We start from the raw sequence: 18,189 nt of genomic DNA on the forward strand, positions 1-18,189 counted from the left end.
GAATGATCATGATGGGTAAAATCCATTATGTATGCTCAATTTCATGAGCTAATTCTACATTTGTGAGCTTGTGGAACTCGTCTTTAACCATTTGTGATGAATAGTGAAAGTCTATGGGATAAGGTATTTGATATTTATTCAAGTAAAACTACTTTTGGCCAATATCATACAATTACTCTTTTACAAAGATGTGGCTTATATGTTTCACTTTGCATACGTAAATGTGAGGCTTGCATGCCTTGCACTTTTGCATGCTCAAGCACTACTCTAGCTTTCCAAAAGGATACACTACCATTTATCCAAGGCTAGGAAAAATAGCCTTGTTTATATACAAATGATTTATTCAAGAGTCTACAAAACTAAGGTAGACTCTTTTATTATTCTCCATGTGTACTTGCACATTTGCTCCTTGTGTTGTCTTATAATGTGCACTTGAGTCTTCAATTATTCATATGAATTCTTCACAATCCTCTTCACCTATATCTCACACAATGCAAATGTTAGTTTGTGAATTAATAGATGAAATCAATTGATCTTAACAATTACATTCATAGGCATAACTATACACCAATCAATGATTACAAGCGATGTATATACCCAAGGTATCATCCTCTCAATCAAACCAATCTAGCAATTTATCAAAGCCTTAAGCATACACCATTTGTTAACTCTAAGCTTGTTTAACTATGGCATCACCCATGATATTAACCTCACCTAGCATGGTGTAAAAATAAGTTAAGCATTCCTAAAATATTTCATAGAGAAATCACATGACATTCCCTCTTAAGAAATATTCAAGAGGCCATGGAAGTAAGTCTAACTCACATAGAAAAGCTAGTCACCATTGGAGTGGATGAGAGCTCTCTAACACAAAGATGCGATCAATTGGTTATAGTTTCATGGTGCTTAACTTTGGAGACTCCAAAAAAATGGGAAAGGCATTGAGAACTACAACTTGTGTTGGGTAGGTTATGTCTATCGATGTATGTGGCCAAATTATGAACCTCATGTGTCCATTAAACCTCGAGCTTGGATCGAGGTTTAGTGTGCACCAAACTTGGCCTCTTGGACCTTGATTGAGGTCCACATAGGTGGGCGCCCCAATGGACCTCGATTGAGCTCCACATAAGTGCCATAATAGACCTTGTTTAAGGTCCACATATAAGCGCCACGACGATGGACCTTGATCAAGGTCTACACATTGCCATGGACCTCGATCGAGGTCCATCTCTTAGCACCTCTGTGGACCACGATTGAGATCACCACAATGGACCTTGATTGTTATCGCCACAATAGGCCTTGATTGAGGTCTATGTGTTGTGCACTATGATGACATGTATAAGCGTATACTTGGACAAACCTTGATTGAGGTATGGAAGTGGCAAACATTCTTGAATACCCTCGATTGAAGTGCACAAGTGGTGAACATTCTTGAATGCCTAAAAGATTTAAGCCACCCATACCTTGATATGATCGAAGTATGCTAATGGTTTCTATGTTGTCGATAGCATCATTCATACCTTGATCGAGTTATGGATAATGTTTTCGTCAATTCTAGAGGCATTTTCTCATGTGCATCCACCCAAAAAAATTTATCAAGGATAAGAACCAAGTAATATTTTTTAGATATGCATGCTTTAAAAAAAATCCATAGTTGTTATCCACATCAAGGAGTGTTGACCTTTTGGGAGCTTGAAGTGGCCATTCCAAAACGGCCACAATAGAGAAAAATGGAAAACTAAGACTCTTGTAAAATTCTTTAGCCTTAATACTTAATCTATATAGCTAATCATTTGATTAAGGCATATAGATTTTAGCAAATGAGTATTTTCAAGAAAATAAGGTGATTTTTGATATAGAGACTAATTTACCATTCTCATAGATTACTCAAAACATGCTTTGGAAGGATCTTGAGTATGATGAGAGAATTTCATTGAAATTGTCTGAGAATTGAATTCTTGAGTAGTATGGGACAAAATTAAGCTAGTTTTCTATCTGAAATGTGGTCTTTTGGTAGTTGTATAGTAGAGTAGGAATGAAATGTTTTGACCAAAATAAGAAAAGGTCAAAACAAATGAAAATACATGTAAGTAATCTAAGAACTTTAACAATAAAACTTGGGCATTATTTTGTATGATAGGAAATATCTTGAAAAAATTTATGACCAGCATTAGACATAAAGACAACCCTTAAGGGGGATAGGAAATGTCTTGTATGGGACAACATTAAGTTAGTTTTGTATCTAAAATGTGGAAACTTTCTTTTGGTAGTTGTATAGTAGAGTAGGAATGAAATGTTTTGACCAAAATAATAAAAGGTCAAAACAAATGAAAACACATGTAGGTAATCTAAGAACTTTAATGATAAACCTTGGGCATTATTTTGTATGATAGGAAATCTATGCATAATGACAACCCTTAAGGGATAGGAAATTTCTTGTATTATTTTTTATGATAAGAAATCTCTTGAAAAAATTATGACTAGCATTAAAGATAACCCTTAAGGGATAGTTAAAACATAAAGACAACCCTCCTTAAGGGATAGTTAAACATAAAGACAACCCTCCTTAAGGGATAGTTAAAACATAATTAATAGTAAAACTATGACAAATGGCCATGACATTTTTATGGTTAAAAAGCTTAGTTAACCTTCTAAGAAAACCAAGTATATGGGTGTAATAATTCAAATTAAAGGTAGCTTCATGTGTGGAAATCATATGGTAGCTACCTATCCAAATTGTGGTCATGTAAGCTTGGTTAATGTCTTGGAAAAATAACACATTGAATTAGTGTTAGATAGTTTGGGAAAAATAACACATTGAACAACAGCAAGCTAGCTATATTTCTTGCTAAGAGTTGTCACACAGAGGGCATGAAGATGCTACTTCATAGGTGAAAATATATCCTGATATATAGAGGTGATGAAGCCGTCCATGGTGAGTATAACAAATCACGTGAGAGATTTGCATCTTTTAAGTGTCCATAAGATTCAAATGTTTTGTTATTATATATGCTCTTTTTTAAAACATAAAAATACATTATTAGTTAAGAATGCTTAAGTTTTAACCTTCGTTAAGATTACAATTGGTCAAAATCTTTCTAAGCTTTGTTGTAAGAATTTGTAACACTTAACAGTTTTCGTGCATATGGGTCATCATGGAAAAAGTGTGCCTATTTGGCATCAATTCAAAAAGGACTTTATTTCTAGGATGTCTATGGTTTAAAAGTCATATTAAATTCTTAATTAAGGTCATTCTTACATCCATTATATTCCTTGTGAGAGATTGTGCATTAAACTTGATAGTGTATGCCTTAAATGCCCACCCTTACATCATCACACAAGGGACTGGAAAGTAAGATGGATGGATGGCACCAAGGTCATCCATCATTGGGATGGTGCCCTAGTATACACCAATTACAAGAGAGGCTTCCGTAGACAAATGTCAAAAGGTAGGCCGTGATGCTTTCTTGCAAGGTCCCTAGTGCACACCAATTATAAGAGAGGCTTATGTAGGGTGCAAATGTCAAAATGTAGGCCATGATACTTATTCGTTCGGGAATGATATACAAACCTCCAAAGTCACATATTTTCAAAGCCATTATTACAAAAGTGTTGAATCAATTAGTGGATGGCATTTTTTGCTTCATTATGGTTGTAGTTAAGTAAGATAATCTTGTGAGACTGAGATAAGGTAGAACACTAGGATTTGGGGCATGTATCCTCCTTGAGTTGAGTAGTTGAACAATACTTAAGCATGCATCATGGGTTGATTTGAAGGCATTAAGTGTAGTTTACAGCCATACACGTGTCATTTCTCCCAACATACATGGCTCAAGCATGAGCATGATACTTGACATGAGTCCTTGATGATATTCTCCATTCATATGAGAATGCACATGTACATCTATTGTTTTGAGGGCGAAACCTCATGGGAGGGGATGGTTTGTAACAAAGTTAAAAATGTCTCATGTCCATTTTGGGCCTAAGGCCAAGGGATTAAGTGTATGTTAAAGGTGCCAAAGGCTAGGAAGTAGGTTGGCCATGCCCATGGACACTTTTAAGTGTAGTGTGAAGAGCGGTCATGTATATAAGTGGAAATAAGGTTATTGATGAGAGTAATCAATATATTAATCCATAATTTATAGCTTTCTCTCTAATCTTGGCTAGGTGACTTCTCCCACTTGAGAGAAGAAGAGTGTGCCTTCCTCTATTGAGTGTAGCCCATTCCATATGGATAGGCTCCTCAAAACTAGGTGGAATCTGGTGAACAGCAACGCCTAAATTACATGCAATAGCCTCCAAGTCCTCACGTACATAGACCAATCTCTTGTGTTCCGGGGTAGTTGTTATATCATCCATGCCAAGACCCTGTATTTGGCTATATCTACAACGTATCTATAAACTAGGAAACTCGCACATCAATAGACCAACCCGAGATGATGCAGGATAAGTGGAATAAGTGAATGAATACTTCTCCATATAAGCATGCCACATAACAACCATACAAACTGAACACATGTCTTCACGTAAAATCTTTGGAGCATGAGGTTCAAATGGCAGCATGCACTCCGATGTTAATGATTAGACAAGGTACAAGTGAAGAGCTTACCTTAGCCTTTGCTAAATCATGTGTTATTAGGTCTTGCCTTAGAGCCACAATGCAACTCCCATGCTAAGCAACTCCCACTAGCTTGTCCGTTGCACCCTCACTCTATTGTCACATTAGAATTCTTCTTTTTACTAAAAGGAATATCTCTCTTTGTCTAGAAGGAGGAAAATGAAGATTGGCCTTCACAGCCATGATTCTCTCTCACAAATGGCAGGGGAAGAAGAAGAAGAAGAAGAAGCTAATACAAGAGGGATACCTACAAATTAATCTATCTAGCATGCATACATCAAGCAAGGAAGATTCAATAACATACCTACAAGCAAGAGTAGCAAAGATAGAGTTCACACACATTCTATTGCAAGGAAATAATGCCCATTGCTTGACTTATGTATTACTTGAAAATGGTATGGCCACTATTACAAGTCTTAAGCAAGTATATACACGAAGTCCTTAGACAATCCTTATTTAACATTAAGCCCAAGATAAGACCACTTTACATGTTCTAGCACCGTACAAAAGATAATAAAATGGTAACTTATGATAGGTTGGGTAAGTGAAACCATGTTAACCTACAAAGTGGTTAACATGCCCCCTTGCGTCCTTGCATCACCCAAGTTGATGTCAAGTCGAAGAGGTATGGATGGGGTCTAGGATATCGTGAAGGTGGTGTGCAAGACTAAATGGTATATTTGAGACCAATTCGCAACCGAATGCAGGATGTGTGGTAATAAATGTTCAAGTTAAGATCTTACCTTAGCCTTGCTGAAGCATGTTCCATTGGGCCTTGCCTTAGAGCAATAATTGTCGCTTCGCAATGTAGGTGCTCATTCGTTGCATCCTCACTACTCCATTGTCACATCGGAATAATGCTCCTTGTCAATGGGTTGAAGGGGGAGAGTTCTCTTTGCATAGATGGAGGAAAATAGTTGTCACACCAGAATGTTCCTTACCAGTGGGATAAAGGGAGAGCTCTTCACCTAGATGGAGGTAAACAAAGATTTTCCTTCATGATGGTTCTCTCACATAGAAAAGGTGAGGGAAGAAGAAGAAGCTAATGTAAGAGGGAAACTTACGAGTGAACCTATTTAAGCAAGTATCCATATAGGGGAAGAGAGTTGCAATGCAAACCTATTCAAGCCTATTCAAGCAAACATGCATTTATCCAATAGCATACAAGCAAGCAAGAGAAGAGATTCAGAGAAGAGCTCACAAGTATTTTATTTCAAGGGAATGATGCTCGCGTATTACTTCTTGTAAAAAATGACATATATAAGTGATGACTTATATGTAAGAGTAGAGAAGAGGAGCTCACAAGTAGTTTATTACAAGCGAATGATGATTGTATAGTATTGCTTCTTGTCAAAAATGATTGTGTATTGCTTATAAAAAATACTTATATACAAGTGACTACTTTTCATACTAGGCCAACCAAACCTTAAAATGGTCTAGCCTCTATTAAGTCTTAAGCAATTATATGCATAGAGTCCTTAGAATTTCCCTATTTGACATTAAGTACAAGATAAGCTCGCTTTATACTAGCATCGTTCTATAAAAGATAAGTGCTAATTTGAGTGTGTAAAATGGTAAAGTGCCTTATGGTAGGTCGAGTGGGTGAAACCATGTTAACCTACAAAGTGGTTCCCTTCCTAATGGTGAACCACATCCTCGCATCACCCATCGATGAAGCTACTATGTGTCGGGATGAAAAGATGTGGATAGTCCATGATACACACATGTAGTCGTAGTAGCTGGATGTAAGGCATAGTAGTGAAGCTTTGGCTAGCCCTGGTGGTAGGTAGCTTGTTAAGGTGGCATGGTAGGTGATGTAGAGGTACTTCATGGGAGGCTTGTTAAGGTGGCATGGTAGGTGATGTAGAGGTACTTCATGGGAGGCTTCCTTTCGCTATGGAAATTAGGTAGTTGGTAGAAATAGTCCACACTATATGATTGGCGGCTGAGGCAGAATGAGTGGCATGGTATGTGATGTCAAGGTTCTTCATGCGAGGCTTCCTTTAGTTGTGGAAGTTTTGCGGACCCTTCAAAATTAGATAGTTAGTAGAAGTAGTATGCACCCTATTGGTGCGGGGTGTGAGTGAGAGCAATGACGATGGAATGATTTGGAGATGATGGGTCTTCTTAGCGTGATATGATAGTATGTCCCAATCCCATAGATGCTTAGAGATAAGGCTTCTTCGTGGAAAATATGTTGGTGGCTAAGGTGAGGTTGTGCTGGTGTTGAATTGTAGAGGTTGTATACATTGAAGCTCTTTGGAGGTACTCACAAGGCTGAGGATTCTCTAGGCAATGAGTTGTACTATGGGCTATAGACTTGTGCCTACCAATGGTCCCCCATCTAGAGATATACCTAGAGTGTTGACGTGGATATTAGTTTTAGGTGCATGTATGTATGCACACGACTAGGTAAAAGATGTGAAAAAAATGTATGCTTATCATTAGGTGCAAGATGTGAAAAAAAATATATGCTTACCCCGTTAGGTACAAGATGTATGTAACCATTTAGTAGGTGCAAGATGTGAAAAAAATGTGATGCTCATGGTGAAGTATGCAAGTGGCATGCATGGGCAATGAGATGAAGGTGTGCCCCTATGTGTGCACTCCTAAAACACAAAGATTTCTCCAATTAAATTTCTTTTTTTGACTCTCTTTGCTGCTTTACTAGACATCCCTTTTTGTGGGGGGAGTTAAGATCATTAGATTGGTGATATAGGGCTTTACTCATAGCTATAATGTAGCTAGGGTGGCCTCTGTGGCTTGAGGGATTTGTTAGCATTAGCAAGCTTTAGGGATAGAGAGGCAAGATTGGTGTAGTCAAAGACAAGGCCTAGGGATGTTTCTAGTGATTTAGGGAGGATCTATGTGTGACAGATCATACCATGGTCCAGCTTGAGCCATCATGGTCCCTATCCACAAATGTACTTGGATGGCTATCATCAATAGGAGGCTTAATGTAGGTTCTAGAAAGAGTGGTACCTATGTGTCTATTACATGTAGAGCCCATGTATGTGTTTGTAGGTGTCATGCATGGGCATGGTACTTGTGTAGAAGCTCCTTCTAGTGAAAACTCCAACACACTGATTTCTTTGATTCTTTTACTTTTACTTTCTTTGACTCTTTGTTCATGTAGCTTGTGTGCGGCACCACGAGAGACAAGGATTTTGGTACCTATGTAGAAGTTCCTTCTAATGAAAACTCCAACACACTACTTTATTTGATTCTTTTAATTTTTCTTTCTTTGACTTTTTGTACATGCAGCTTGTGTGCGGCACCCCTAAAGACAAGGATTTTGTACCCGACTATGGACCCATAAAGAATTTGGAAAGTAGTAGATGAGGCCTTACATGGGGTTAGACTTACCAACCTACATTGGTTCTGAAGAGATACTATGATCTCGTAGAAGGACGTGATGAAGGGCTTGCAACCAGTGCATGATCTCAAAGGGATTCCAAAACCCAGTATCTGGCATGTCTTTGAAAGTGACCACAATTTACTAGAAAAAGTTAGGACCATTAAGATTAAAGACCAACCACTCTTGGTTCTTGGGCACTTCCTCAAGGATGAGAATGGGGAGTTGGAAGATTTAGCATGTGGTAATAGTGGGGTTGGGAACCTTGATGTAGTAGAGGTCATTAAAATTATTCATTTAAAGCTACATCTCCATGGTGGTGAGGGTTGTGGGGACATCAAGTAAGGGAAATTATATGTAGGCCATTTTCCTTCTTGTGTAAGAACTTCCACCATGACCACCTTCTTTTGATTGGCATGTACTTTGGGTCAATGCAGACTTCTTTGTGAGTGCAGCCATGTATTCCCACCACGTTTGGTGTGATCACTAAGGAGATAGGGTGATCTCTAAGGAGATAGGGTGTATGCCATTTGATTTGTGGACTCCTGTGTGACCTACAACTAGGCAATCCTTGTTGGGATCAACAAAGTGCCAGCCTCCTCTGGTGTGCCACGAGTGGTCAATCTTCCACTAGGCAAATAGGTCATCCATGTGTTGACTCACCAGATGGATTAAGGTGGTTATAGAACTTACCCCTGGACGATGGTGGGCAAGTAGTATTGGCTTTTTCCTGAGTAAGTGGTCGATCTTCCACTAGGCAAATAGGTCATCCATGTGTTGATTCACTAGATGGATTAAGGTGGTTATAGAAGTTGCCTTGAAATGTGAGATCTTGGACAGTGGTGGGTGGGAATGTGATGAGTTGCTATTGATGGAGACATGCCTAGGTCCTACACATCATCCTCACTAGCTTCTTCATGAGTAAGTGGTGCCTCATTAAGATTTGTCTCCTTGTGGAATGATTCAAGGATGGGGGGGATCATGGATGTGGTTGATGAGGTGGTTGAGCTAGGGGAGGAGCTCTAGGCTTTAGGGTTGAACAGTTGGATAAAGTAGGGGCGTAGGATGGTGTAGATAGGTTGATGAGAGGGTTATGGGTGGTTTTTGTAGAGGTGTGCCTTTGTTTCCCTGAAATAGTCATTTCCAAATGGCGAGAAATACTCTGGAAGAGTGGTGCCACCTTAGTTTCCTTATGTTGATTTGTCATGGTTGTCCTCTTCAACTTTAGGCTTGTGGCTTTGAAAAAAGATAAATGTCTCATGTGCTTCATCAACAGAGATGGCTTGCGGGGTAAGCCACATGGATGGTATAAAAATGGTGCATCTCTAGTGGCAAGAGCTTGCTTGAGCTAATTGTAGACTATGTGATATAAGCAAAGGATGCCATCATATTAATATTAAAGCCAAGGGAATCCATGTCTTGCTTGTCAGTGTGGGCTAACCTTGCTTCAAGTGTCATCAGCACAAGTGCATTTTGATGCCAACGGATTTTACGCTTTACTTTCTTGATCTCAACTTTGAGCTTGGAATTATTCACACGTGCAACTTGCAATGATTGTTGGGAGTGTCTAAGCTTCCAGTTCTCTTCATTGGACGTATTCGTCCCAACTCTTAAGCTCTTATTATTGTTATTGTCAGAGGATGTGGTGCTTGGAAGTCTTGGCCACATGGTCGATAAGCTCGACCCACTGATATGTGTCGATTTTTTGAAGTGCTTGGGGGAGCTGCAAAGGTTTCGGTGGAATAAGATGGTTTGTGAGAGACCAATCTATGGCATCCTTGAGTGTTTCTTCACGAAGGCCAACAAAAGTGGATGTGATAGAGATTGGGATGATGTAGGAGTGGGTGACAGATTTGGAGACGGTGGTGGGAGCCTATTTATGGGTTACTTGGTGAGTCTCTTGATAGGCATCCTCTGCTTCGGCTCCACACACCTCTCTTGGATGTGGTTCGTATGTGCAAAGAAGTCTTAAGGCAACATATCACTTGCAGAATGAAGAGGAGCTTCCTCTTGAGTGGATTGGAAAATGGGGATTTTTGCTTACAAGGTGGAGGTTACAATCGGGCTAGTGCCAATGACATGTGGGCAGTTAAAGGTTCCTCCATGACTATGGCCTTGGCAAAAGAAACAAGTTATGGGATATCTCCCATTTGTGCTTCTTCAGGGGAGTTTGAGGCTTGGGGTAGAGGTTGCACCACAAGCCAAGAATGGGCTAGGCAAGGCACAAGGGGTGGAAGCTCTTTGCTAATGGCATGACAAAGGATTTTTGTGAGCATATGGATGCAATGTACCTTGTTCATCTGGTTCTTGTTTGTAAGATCTTTAGAGTTTAGTGGTAAAGGCCTTGGCCTAGTTTATCTATTGGGTGGCCTGGCTAGGATGGCAAGGGACACCTTGCTATGTTAGTCTTGGGCCTTCTAGTAAGTGAGGAAGGTGAGCACATGGGTGAGGACTACAATATCGTCAAATTTAGCCCTGTTGGAATTGAGACCATCATTGGTGATTAGGTGGTGCCAAACCTTGGGCCATGGCTCCCTTCTTCCCACTATGAAATTTGGAGGTAGGGTTGGGAGGTGTAGGGCTCTTCTTATGAGATCCTTAGCGATGTGACCCATCGGGCATCTAGACCTCCCTTGAATTGTCCATATTATGGTAGGACTCAATATAGTGTAAGGTAAGAGGGAGATCCATGGCCCATATGGATATATGGAATTCTACATGATATGAAAAGAATTGTATAATGTATGTTTTTCTTTTATAAAAGGGTTGTTTTCAAAGGAGTGCACGTGTGAAACTGTTAAGTGGTCTGTGTGAGTAAAATGGCAATTTCAATTATAGGTGTATGAGTTCACACCAGCTCCATAGGTCTATTGGAGAGCAGAAGGCTAGCCAAGGGATTAGATAGGGCTAAGTTGAGTCTATGGATTTGGTTTAAGTAGAAAAGGATTAAACACTAGAAATTTGGGTACTTTCTAAAAACTGTGTATTTTAGAATAGAGAACTTGGGACGAATAGTTTAGACTAACAAACATAAACAAGGTTAGATAAATTTCTTTCATAATCAAGGAGTCAAGATATCTTGTTAGAGGCTCACGGGCGTGGAGCTGCTCGATGTGACCTACTTGTGGGAATTATGAAAGGAAAACACCAAGAGGAATCATTCACCTTTCCTTGTGTAAGGATTGTTCTTGTCAGACTAAGAGGAGCTAATGGAATAGTCAAGTGTTAGGATATTGTGAGTCACCCTTATTAGTGCGATTCCATTGCCATATTATTGTGAGTCACCCTTATTAGTGCGATTCCATTGCCATATTATTGTGTAAAAAGTAGAGGGGTAGGGGTCTCAGAGCTAGTATTGGAGCTAGGTTTAGACAAGTTTACGATATTAGATATGGTTTTATCATGTGGAGCACAACCTAAAACTAAAACTTACAGTATTTTATTGGGTTTCTCTTTCAGATGGTGCACCAAATGGTGAGACCTCATCTATCAGAAGTCCTTGGATTATCTATAGAGGACAACATGATTACCTTTTTACCTTTGAGCACCTTCTTGCCTCGGCTCGTTATGTAGATAGATTGGTTACCTAGACACTTCAAGGACCTCTACTTTTTAACCATTACTAATCAGAGGTATAGGTGGTACTTAGGACAATGGATGATGGCCTTGTAAGGTCCCTCTCTCTCTGAAACTAATGACATTAGTAATTTTCTTTTACTACTCACTTACATTGTAAAAATTAAACTTGTGAATCTCACCTAAGTTGCAAGCTAGAAAAATTCTTAAGCTGGGCATTATAAAGAGATATAATATTACTTTTTTATTTTGAGATTCAAAGATAGATAATAATATAAATTTTATAAATTTTTTAGGGCAAAGGTGTAGTAGATAGTAAAATTTTTATTGGGTAAAGATCTAGAAAGAGCTATAAATATTCTTAAGCAATATTTTTATTGGGAGAAGAGATAATTTTTATTGGGAGAAGAGATAAATTTTTTTTACTATGGATAAAGAGCTAGAAAGGTTCTTAAGCAAGCCATTATTGAGAGGTTGCTAATAAATCTTGATTCCAAGATGGGCATGGTACATTAGCAAGTATCATTATACTATGAAAAAACTAGGGGATTTACGAGAGTAGGAGATTAAAGAGAGCTTTCGTTTATTTACTAGTTGAGAGCTTGGTGTACATGAGTAAAAAGAGATGTCTTCTCTTAAACTAGGTTTTATTATTCCTACTTAGAGTTGATGATGTTAAGAATATTTTTTAATTGCAATAGCCATCCTTTTTGAAGTTAAATAACTGAGTGGGTGAGCTAAAGGGAAATTAAAATGAATATGCCAAGTACTATAAGAATTTCTTTTATCACATGGAAAGAATGCTGAAAAGTTTAACTTGAATTCTAAATGTTGTAATGATTTCTTTGCATGATTGTTACATTAAAGAAGGTGTATTGAGACTAATAATAAAGATTAAAACTAGAGCCATCAAAAAAGATTGACAAGGGTAGTGAGGAAGTTTGCACTTGTCTCATGAAACTGGCAAGTCTAGGGCTGAACTAGCCCTAACTCGGGTCCTTTGGTTTGAGGTCAAGATTCAATGATCTAGGGTGAATGGGCTCACTGGTGAGAGGCCCTTAGGCGAAGCGGCCCCCTGGTGATGATACTCCTTGCTTGGGTCAACCCCATAGTCTAAGCGCCTTGGAGTGAAACATGATTAAGGGGGATCATGGTGGCCGACATACTGGCCTATGGTTGGGTGGGTCAGATAAGTCTAGTTCTTTCCTTTTCCACGTTATATGATGTTTGAAAGTTCTTGTAAGAACCTTGTATGAGCATGCTGGACAAAATATAGCATACTTGTATGGTTGTTTGATTTTTCATAATTATTGTATTCTCTTATATGATGAGAATGAATGGAATCAATGCTATTTAAGGTTTTGAATTTGTGTCTATGCTGATTCTTATGCTATCTCTTTACCCCCGCTTAGGCTCAGTAACAAAATTTTGGGACCTAAGTGGAGGCAACTTACACATATGCCAAGTGGTCTTGGACCCAAGGGCAGGTGGGTTGGGGCCTCACTTGTGCCTTGCAACCAAGATAAAAGGTTGGAAGAGAACATTACCCTTGTGCGAGTGATGATTCTCATTTGACTGGACATTATGTGAGAGGGATCGTTCTTTATGGATTGTTTTGGCGCGATCTCAAAGTTCATCATTTTACATGCATAACTCTTTGGAACTATATTTCTCATTGTAGGATCTTGGCTACTAGCTAAGCCTTAGATCATGTTTATTATGGCATGTCCATTTATATGCACTGTCGATCCATGAGAGCAAGACTTGATACCCTATCGGTATCCTTCATTGTAAAATAAAACTTTTGGAATAAAATATATTGCTTTGCCTTTTAGTAATGATATATGGCCCAAAGTTTGTCTTCTACCTTAGAATGACCACCCATCCAAGTTTCATTTGAGCATTTGGCCAGTGACACAACTTGTTATCTCAATTGCAAAGAATATTACTTTGTTATCCAAGCTTCATTTGAGCATTTGGCCAGTGACACAACTTGTTATCTCAATTGCAAAGAATATTACTTTGGTAAACCTTATCATTCCCTATTTATGTGGTGCCATCAGTGGGACGAGGATGAAGAGAAGTTTATTGTGGTGATAGACATAGACTATCTTCCGTATTATACCTTGAATCTGAGCTTGGCTATCTATGATTATAAAAAGTTTGGATTTTGTAAAAGAATATAGGATTCTTGGTAAAATCCTCTTTACCCTGGATAAATACTTATTCAAGATTAAGCCTAGTTCACACAACAAAAAGTGTGATCCTACACACATAAGTCTAAAGGCATGAGCCTGCATCCTTGATGTGGGCCTACAAATGTGAGCCATGAGTTTAGCTCACTAGACCTGTTGCATGAGCCTATTTCATATACAAAATGGTGTGAGTCTATAGATGTAATCCTAGAGATGTAAGTCTAGAGGTGCGAGTCTATGGTTGTAATCCTAGAGGTGTAAGTCTAGAGGCGTGAGCCTAGGGACGTGAGCTACATATGTGAGCATGCTTTCGTGAGCCTAGAGATGTGTCTATAGAGGCGTGAACCTAAAGACGTGAGCCTAGCAAAAAAAAAAAAGGTTTTAAAAACCCAAGAACTCAAACAAAAGAATAAAAATAAAAAAATTTGTAGCTTGAGTGAAACAAACGTGTCTAAAAATCAGTTTTGGACATGCTTCAAGAAGCACAATGAGATTGTCTCACCAAAGTGAAACCTTTGTTGTAAACTCAATATTTAGACTAATTATTAGAAATGATAATAAATTTAATTATAGTGCATCAAACCACACCTTCTCAAACGCACCGTTCCTTCCAGTGAATGACTAGCGTGCTCAACATAGTTCTCCCATGTTAAGAAGACTAGATTCCTTCGGATCCACCTTAAGCAAGAAGTTTTGGGATGATATGAGCCAATTAAATGTAGATGTGAGTGGATAAATGCAGATGTGAGTGGATAAATAGTGGAACCCTTGGAAACGAGAGCCGTTATATACAGTCCTCCAAGTCCTAGATTAACCAAAACTGGCTTTACAAAACATCACCACCAATAACTTAGTGAAAATGGTAATCAATCGTCATGTCTTTGGGCAAAGCTCCAAAGAAGGAGAAAAAAGGTAAGACTAGGAACCTCAAGGTTCACTCCCTTAACAAGTGGTCAATCATGTCAGATGCCACAATGTTCCAAAAATTTGGTGTTGATGATCATGAGACGAGCTTATCCTCCCAAGCTGACCCCACGGCCAAGCAACAACAACCACCACAGTTTACAGCAATTGAGACATGTCCTTTTTGTTGTACCATTAGATACAAGTGTTCCACAAAACATAAGCACACACATTATAAGTAGGAATTTTTATGGGAGCCTATTATAGAAGCTTCTTCACCATTAGTAAATAGTGGTGAATCATTTTTAAGTCTGACCAACCCAGTGTGAACACTAGTGACTTGTAATATAAGTCAATTTTGACACTAAGTAATACACATTATTCCATTGCAAATAGAGAATTTGTGAGCTCCTCTCTTCTCTACTCTTACTTGCTTAGGGTCAAAATTGACTTATATGTAAGTGAGCCCACCAAGAGTCATATTGCATGCGCTATCTAATGCACCAATGAAGGCAGAAGCAAATGTAAATGCACTTGCACTGTCCTATGGAATTCACCTCCTTGTCTCCATGGAGCATCAATTAATTTTGTGTTTAGGACTAAGGGATTAGATTAAGAACATGCTTTTGATTCCTACTCTTCATCACAAGGGTGTTAAAAAGTAGTGAAACTAGCTTTTTGATATGAACTTTGGAGCTTTACCACTTTGAAAATAAGAAGCATTCATGATGTGTGACCATGCATGAGTTCAATAGTTTAGAATTTAAAACGTTTTGGAAAGAGGCTACCGAGACCTTGCACAACTTTTTGTTGTGAACTTTGGAGCTTTGCCACTTTGAAAATAAGAAACATTCATGATGTGGTCATCATGCTTGAGTTCAATAGTTTAGAGTTCATTTTCTTTTAGAACGAGGCTACCAAGACATTGCACATTTTGCAAGATAGTACGCATAGATAGATGAGTTTATTTGAAAGAAGGGATAGTGCTCCTATATCTTTAATTAAGAACCTCTTGCGAAATTTGCATTCATCTTATGCAAAAGCACAAAGATGAGGGAAAACTAGGACACATGGTGTTCTTACATGCCTAGATGCACAACAAAGGGACCTCAAGTCCATTCATCACTCAAACCACCTTGTCTACAAACATTAAAAACACAGGTTATACCCGATCTCCTTTTGACATGGTCATGACAAATGTTCATGGAATTGGCTCATTAAAGGTTGTCTGTGTAAGGGGACAAAATATCATTCGCCGCTCCGCCACATGGCAAAATATCAAATTCGATGTTCCGCCACGTTGTGTTACTAATCCAATTGCATCACGATAGACATACAATATTTTTCCATTTGGAAGTAAAGCTTCATTAGCAGCAGAAAGGAATAAATCTCGTTTGCCTAGTTCCACACCGTGTACCTTCAAGATTAGGGGGTCGGACAGACGGAGTGATTTGAGCCACATGTGGGCGGGCTTTCAAATAAAACTAAGTTCATACGTATGCACGAGTGGGCGCATGTGTGAAGAGCACTCTGTGTGTGAAAGCATGAGAAAGAGGAAGAGGAGCGCTTGTAAGGATGATGAGCAGAACAGTGGAGAGGTAATGCCAATAATTTAAAAAAAAAACTCAGAGAAATTATGCTTGCACTAATTAAGGCTGCAGAGATTGACTTTTTCTTGCCTTCTTTCTGGGTTTTATCAGGAGAGCCTAGAAGAGAGATTGGAGCAGAAGATTCTGGAAATACTGCACAAGAGAGCCGCTTCATCCACCATGTGCCCATCAGAAGCAGGTGGCTTTCGAGTAAGTTTTATCATCCACAGAATTCGACCTTTTCATGCGTTTTTCTCATGTGGGCTTTTTCTTTTTTCTTTTTCTGTTTTTTTGGGTCGCCTTGCAATTATCACCAGCACGAGCAATTTCGCCAACCAACTGGAGGTTAGGCCTTTTCTCCTGGCTTTTTTACATTGCTTTTTGGTTGCTTTTATGCTTTAAGACAATATTTATATGGTATATATATTTAAGCATGGCGAAAGCAAGCAATTATTAAAAGCATGGTAAATGTGCTCTCTCTCTCTCTCTCTCTCTCTCTCTCTCTCACACACACACACACACACACAACCTTGCAACATCATGCTTTTTTTTTGTTGCTTTTTAACGATTCCCATTTTGCAATACCATGCTTTTTTAAACCCAAAAAAAAAAAGATGCATTTATACATGTCTTGCAGGCCTCTTATGGACAAAACCAGAGAGGTTTGATCTCAACTCTTGCTCCATGGAAAACTACTGTACATGCAGGCAACTTTGGCATTATACTGTTTTATTGCATGGAAGTTTATTTCAATCCAATTAATATCTACTAGGCCATTATAAATAGAGTTTAGAGAGAAACCGTGATGCAGGCATTGCACAATAGTTCATGGGAAAGATGTGGTACATGATGCTTTATGTCTCTCACATGGGGTCATGTCTTTGTATGATTGCATGTGCATATAGCATGAATGTTACCCTCACATTGTTGCTCACAATTCTGCAGGTAGCTCGCAAGATGGCTTTAAGAGGTGACATTCACATCACACAGGTCAGAAAACCAACACTTATGTACATTAGCATTCAATGACATGATTGAATGCATGATAAATTGACAGCTTTTTGGCATGCAGAGGGGCATGATTTGCAATCCTGTTTCTGATTTTCTGGGACCTATACGCCTGAAAATTGCTGCTAAATAGAGCTATTGTGATGGGAGTTTTCCAATTCTTTGATCATTATGATAAGAAAGGCTTGAGTTTGTGGATAAGACATTTGGAGTTAATCAATGCTAGAGCTACACTAGCAATCACTCCTTTGTGATGTAGTTATTGCTCAAGCAGTTAGAGAAAGTTTGTATCAGTTTATGTTAGCCTGTTTTGAGCCCCTTCCCGATTCACGGTAGAGTTCAATTGGTGTACCATGTTGGCATGCTGAGTCTATGACAGAATGCCAGCCCCTCACGAAGATTTAATATTCAAATGATTCCTTTCGTCCTTAGAAGGTACATTGAAGCCTTGATGCTATGGAGCGAAGGTACATTGATGCCTTGATGCTATGGAGCGAAGGTACATTGATGCCTTGATGCTATGGAGCACCTTAATAAGACGGAATCTGAAAAATATTTGAACCTAAATTTTGGTAGTCCACCCCCGCTCCCCCCCCCCCCTCTTTGCACAAGCAAGTCCTATTCTGGTCTCTTGATTATCATTGTTCTTTAGAAGCCTGTGACAAGATTAGCATGCTTTCTGTGAGCAACAAAAAGGTTTCTTCCACATGTTTTATATCCCTTTCACTTGACCTTCTCTATTACACTCGTCTATTTCCAATTTTACTTAACCTCTCCATTGTGTACAATTGCAGTCGAACTCCGTGATTTTTATTTTCTGATTTTTGGAATTCTTATTGTAACAAGTGTTATTTTCAAGAATTAAACTTAGGCTTTAGCTAGTTGTATATAATCATGAATGAATGTAACTCATAAAACCATTGCAAAATGTGAAGTTCTTTTCTA

General features: G+C 38.8%; 1 protein-coding gene across 2 annotated transcripts; it reads left to right on the forward strand.

Annotated features, from left to right (window-relative positions):
* Window positions 1-16,149: 16,149 nt before the first annotated feature.
* On the forward strand, window positions 16,150-17,808 carry LOC147628179 (uncharacterized). 2 transcript variants are annotated; one of them, XR_015268188.1, is made up of 7 exons: window positions 16,150-16,245; window positions 16,348-16,435; window positions 16,554-16,581; window positions 16,874-16,898; window positions 17,182-17,226; window positions 17,309-17,711; window positions 17,744-17,808. XR_015268188.1 is itself a non-coding variant. In XM_086814113.1 (6 exons), the coding sequence occupies exons 1-6, from the start codon at window positions 16,162-16,164 to the stop codon at window positions 17,375-17,377; spliced, it is 339 nt and encodes a 112-aa protein (XP_086670239.1). In that variant the 5' UTR covers window positions 16,150-16,161; the 3' UTR covers window positions 17,378-17,808. The 2 variants fall into 2 exon arrangements, 1 of the variants encoding a protein (XP_086670239.1); XM_086814113.1 differs by having other exon boundaries at window positions 17,309-17,808.
* The last annotated feature ends 381 nt before the right edge of the window (window positions 17,809-18,189 follow it).

Source organism: Cibotium barometz, chromosome 19 (assembly GCF_041138505.1).
Source record: "Cibotium barometz isolate CiBa-2024 chromosome 19, ASM4113850v1, whole genome shotgun sequence".
Lineage (NCBI taxonomy): Eukaryota > Viridiplantae > Streptophyta > Polypodiopsida > Cyatheales > Cibotiaceae > Cibotium > Cibotium barometz.

Excerpts from the sequence above, each read along its gene's own strand:
- LOC147628179 (XM_086814113.1), top strand. The coding sequence starts at position 16,162 with ATGTGTGAAGAGCACTCTGTGTGTGAAAGCATGAGAAAGAGGAAGAGG. Across the intron at positions 16,246-16,347 it reads ATGAGCAGAACAGTGGAGAG|GAGAGCCTAGAAGAGAGATT; the intron begins GTAATGCCAATA and ends GGGTTTTATCAG. Across the intron at positions 16,582-16,873 it reads ATTTCGCCAACCAACTGGAG|GCCTCTTATGGACAAAACCA; the intron begins GTTAGGCCTTTT and ends CATGTCTTGCAG.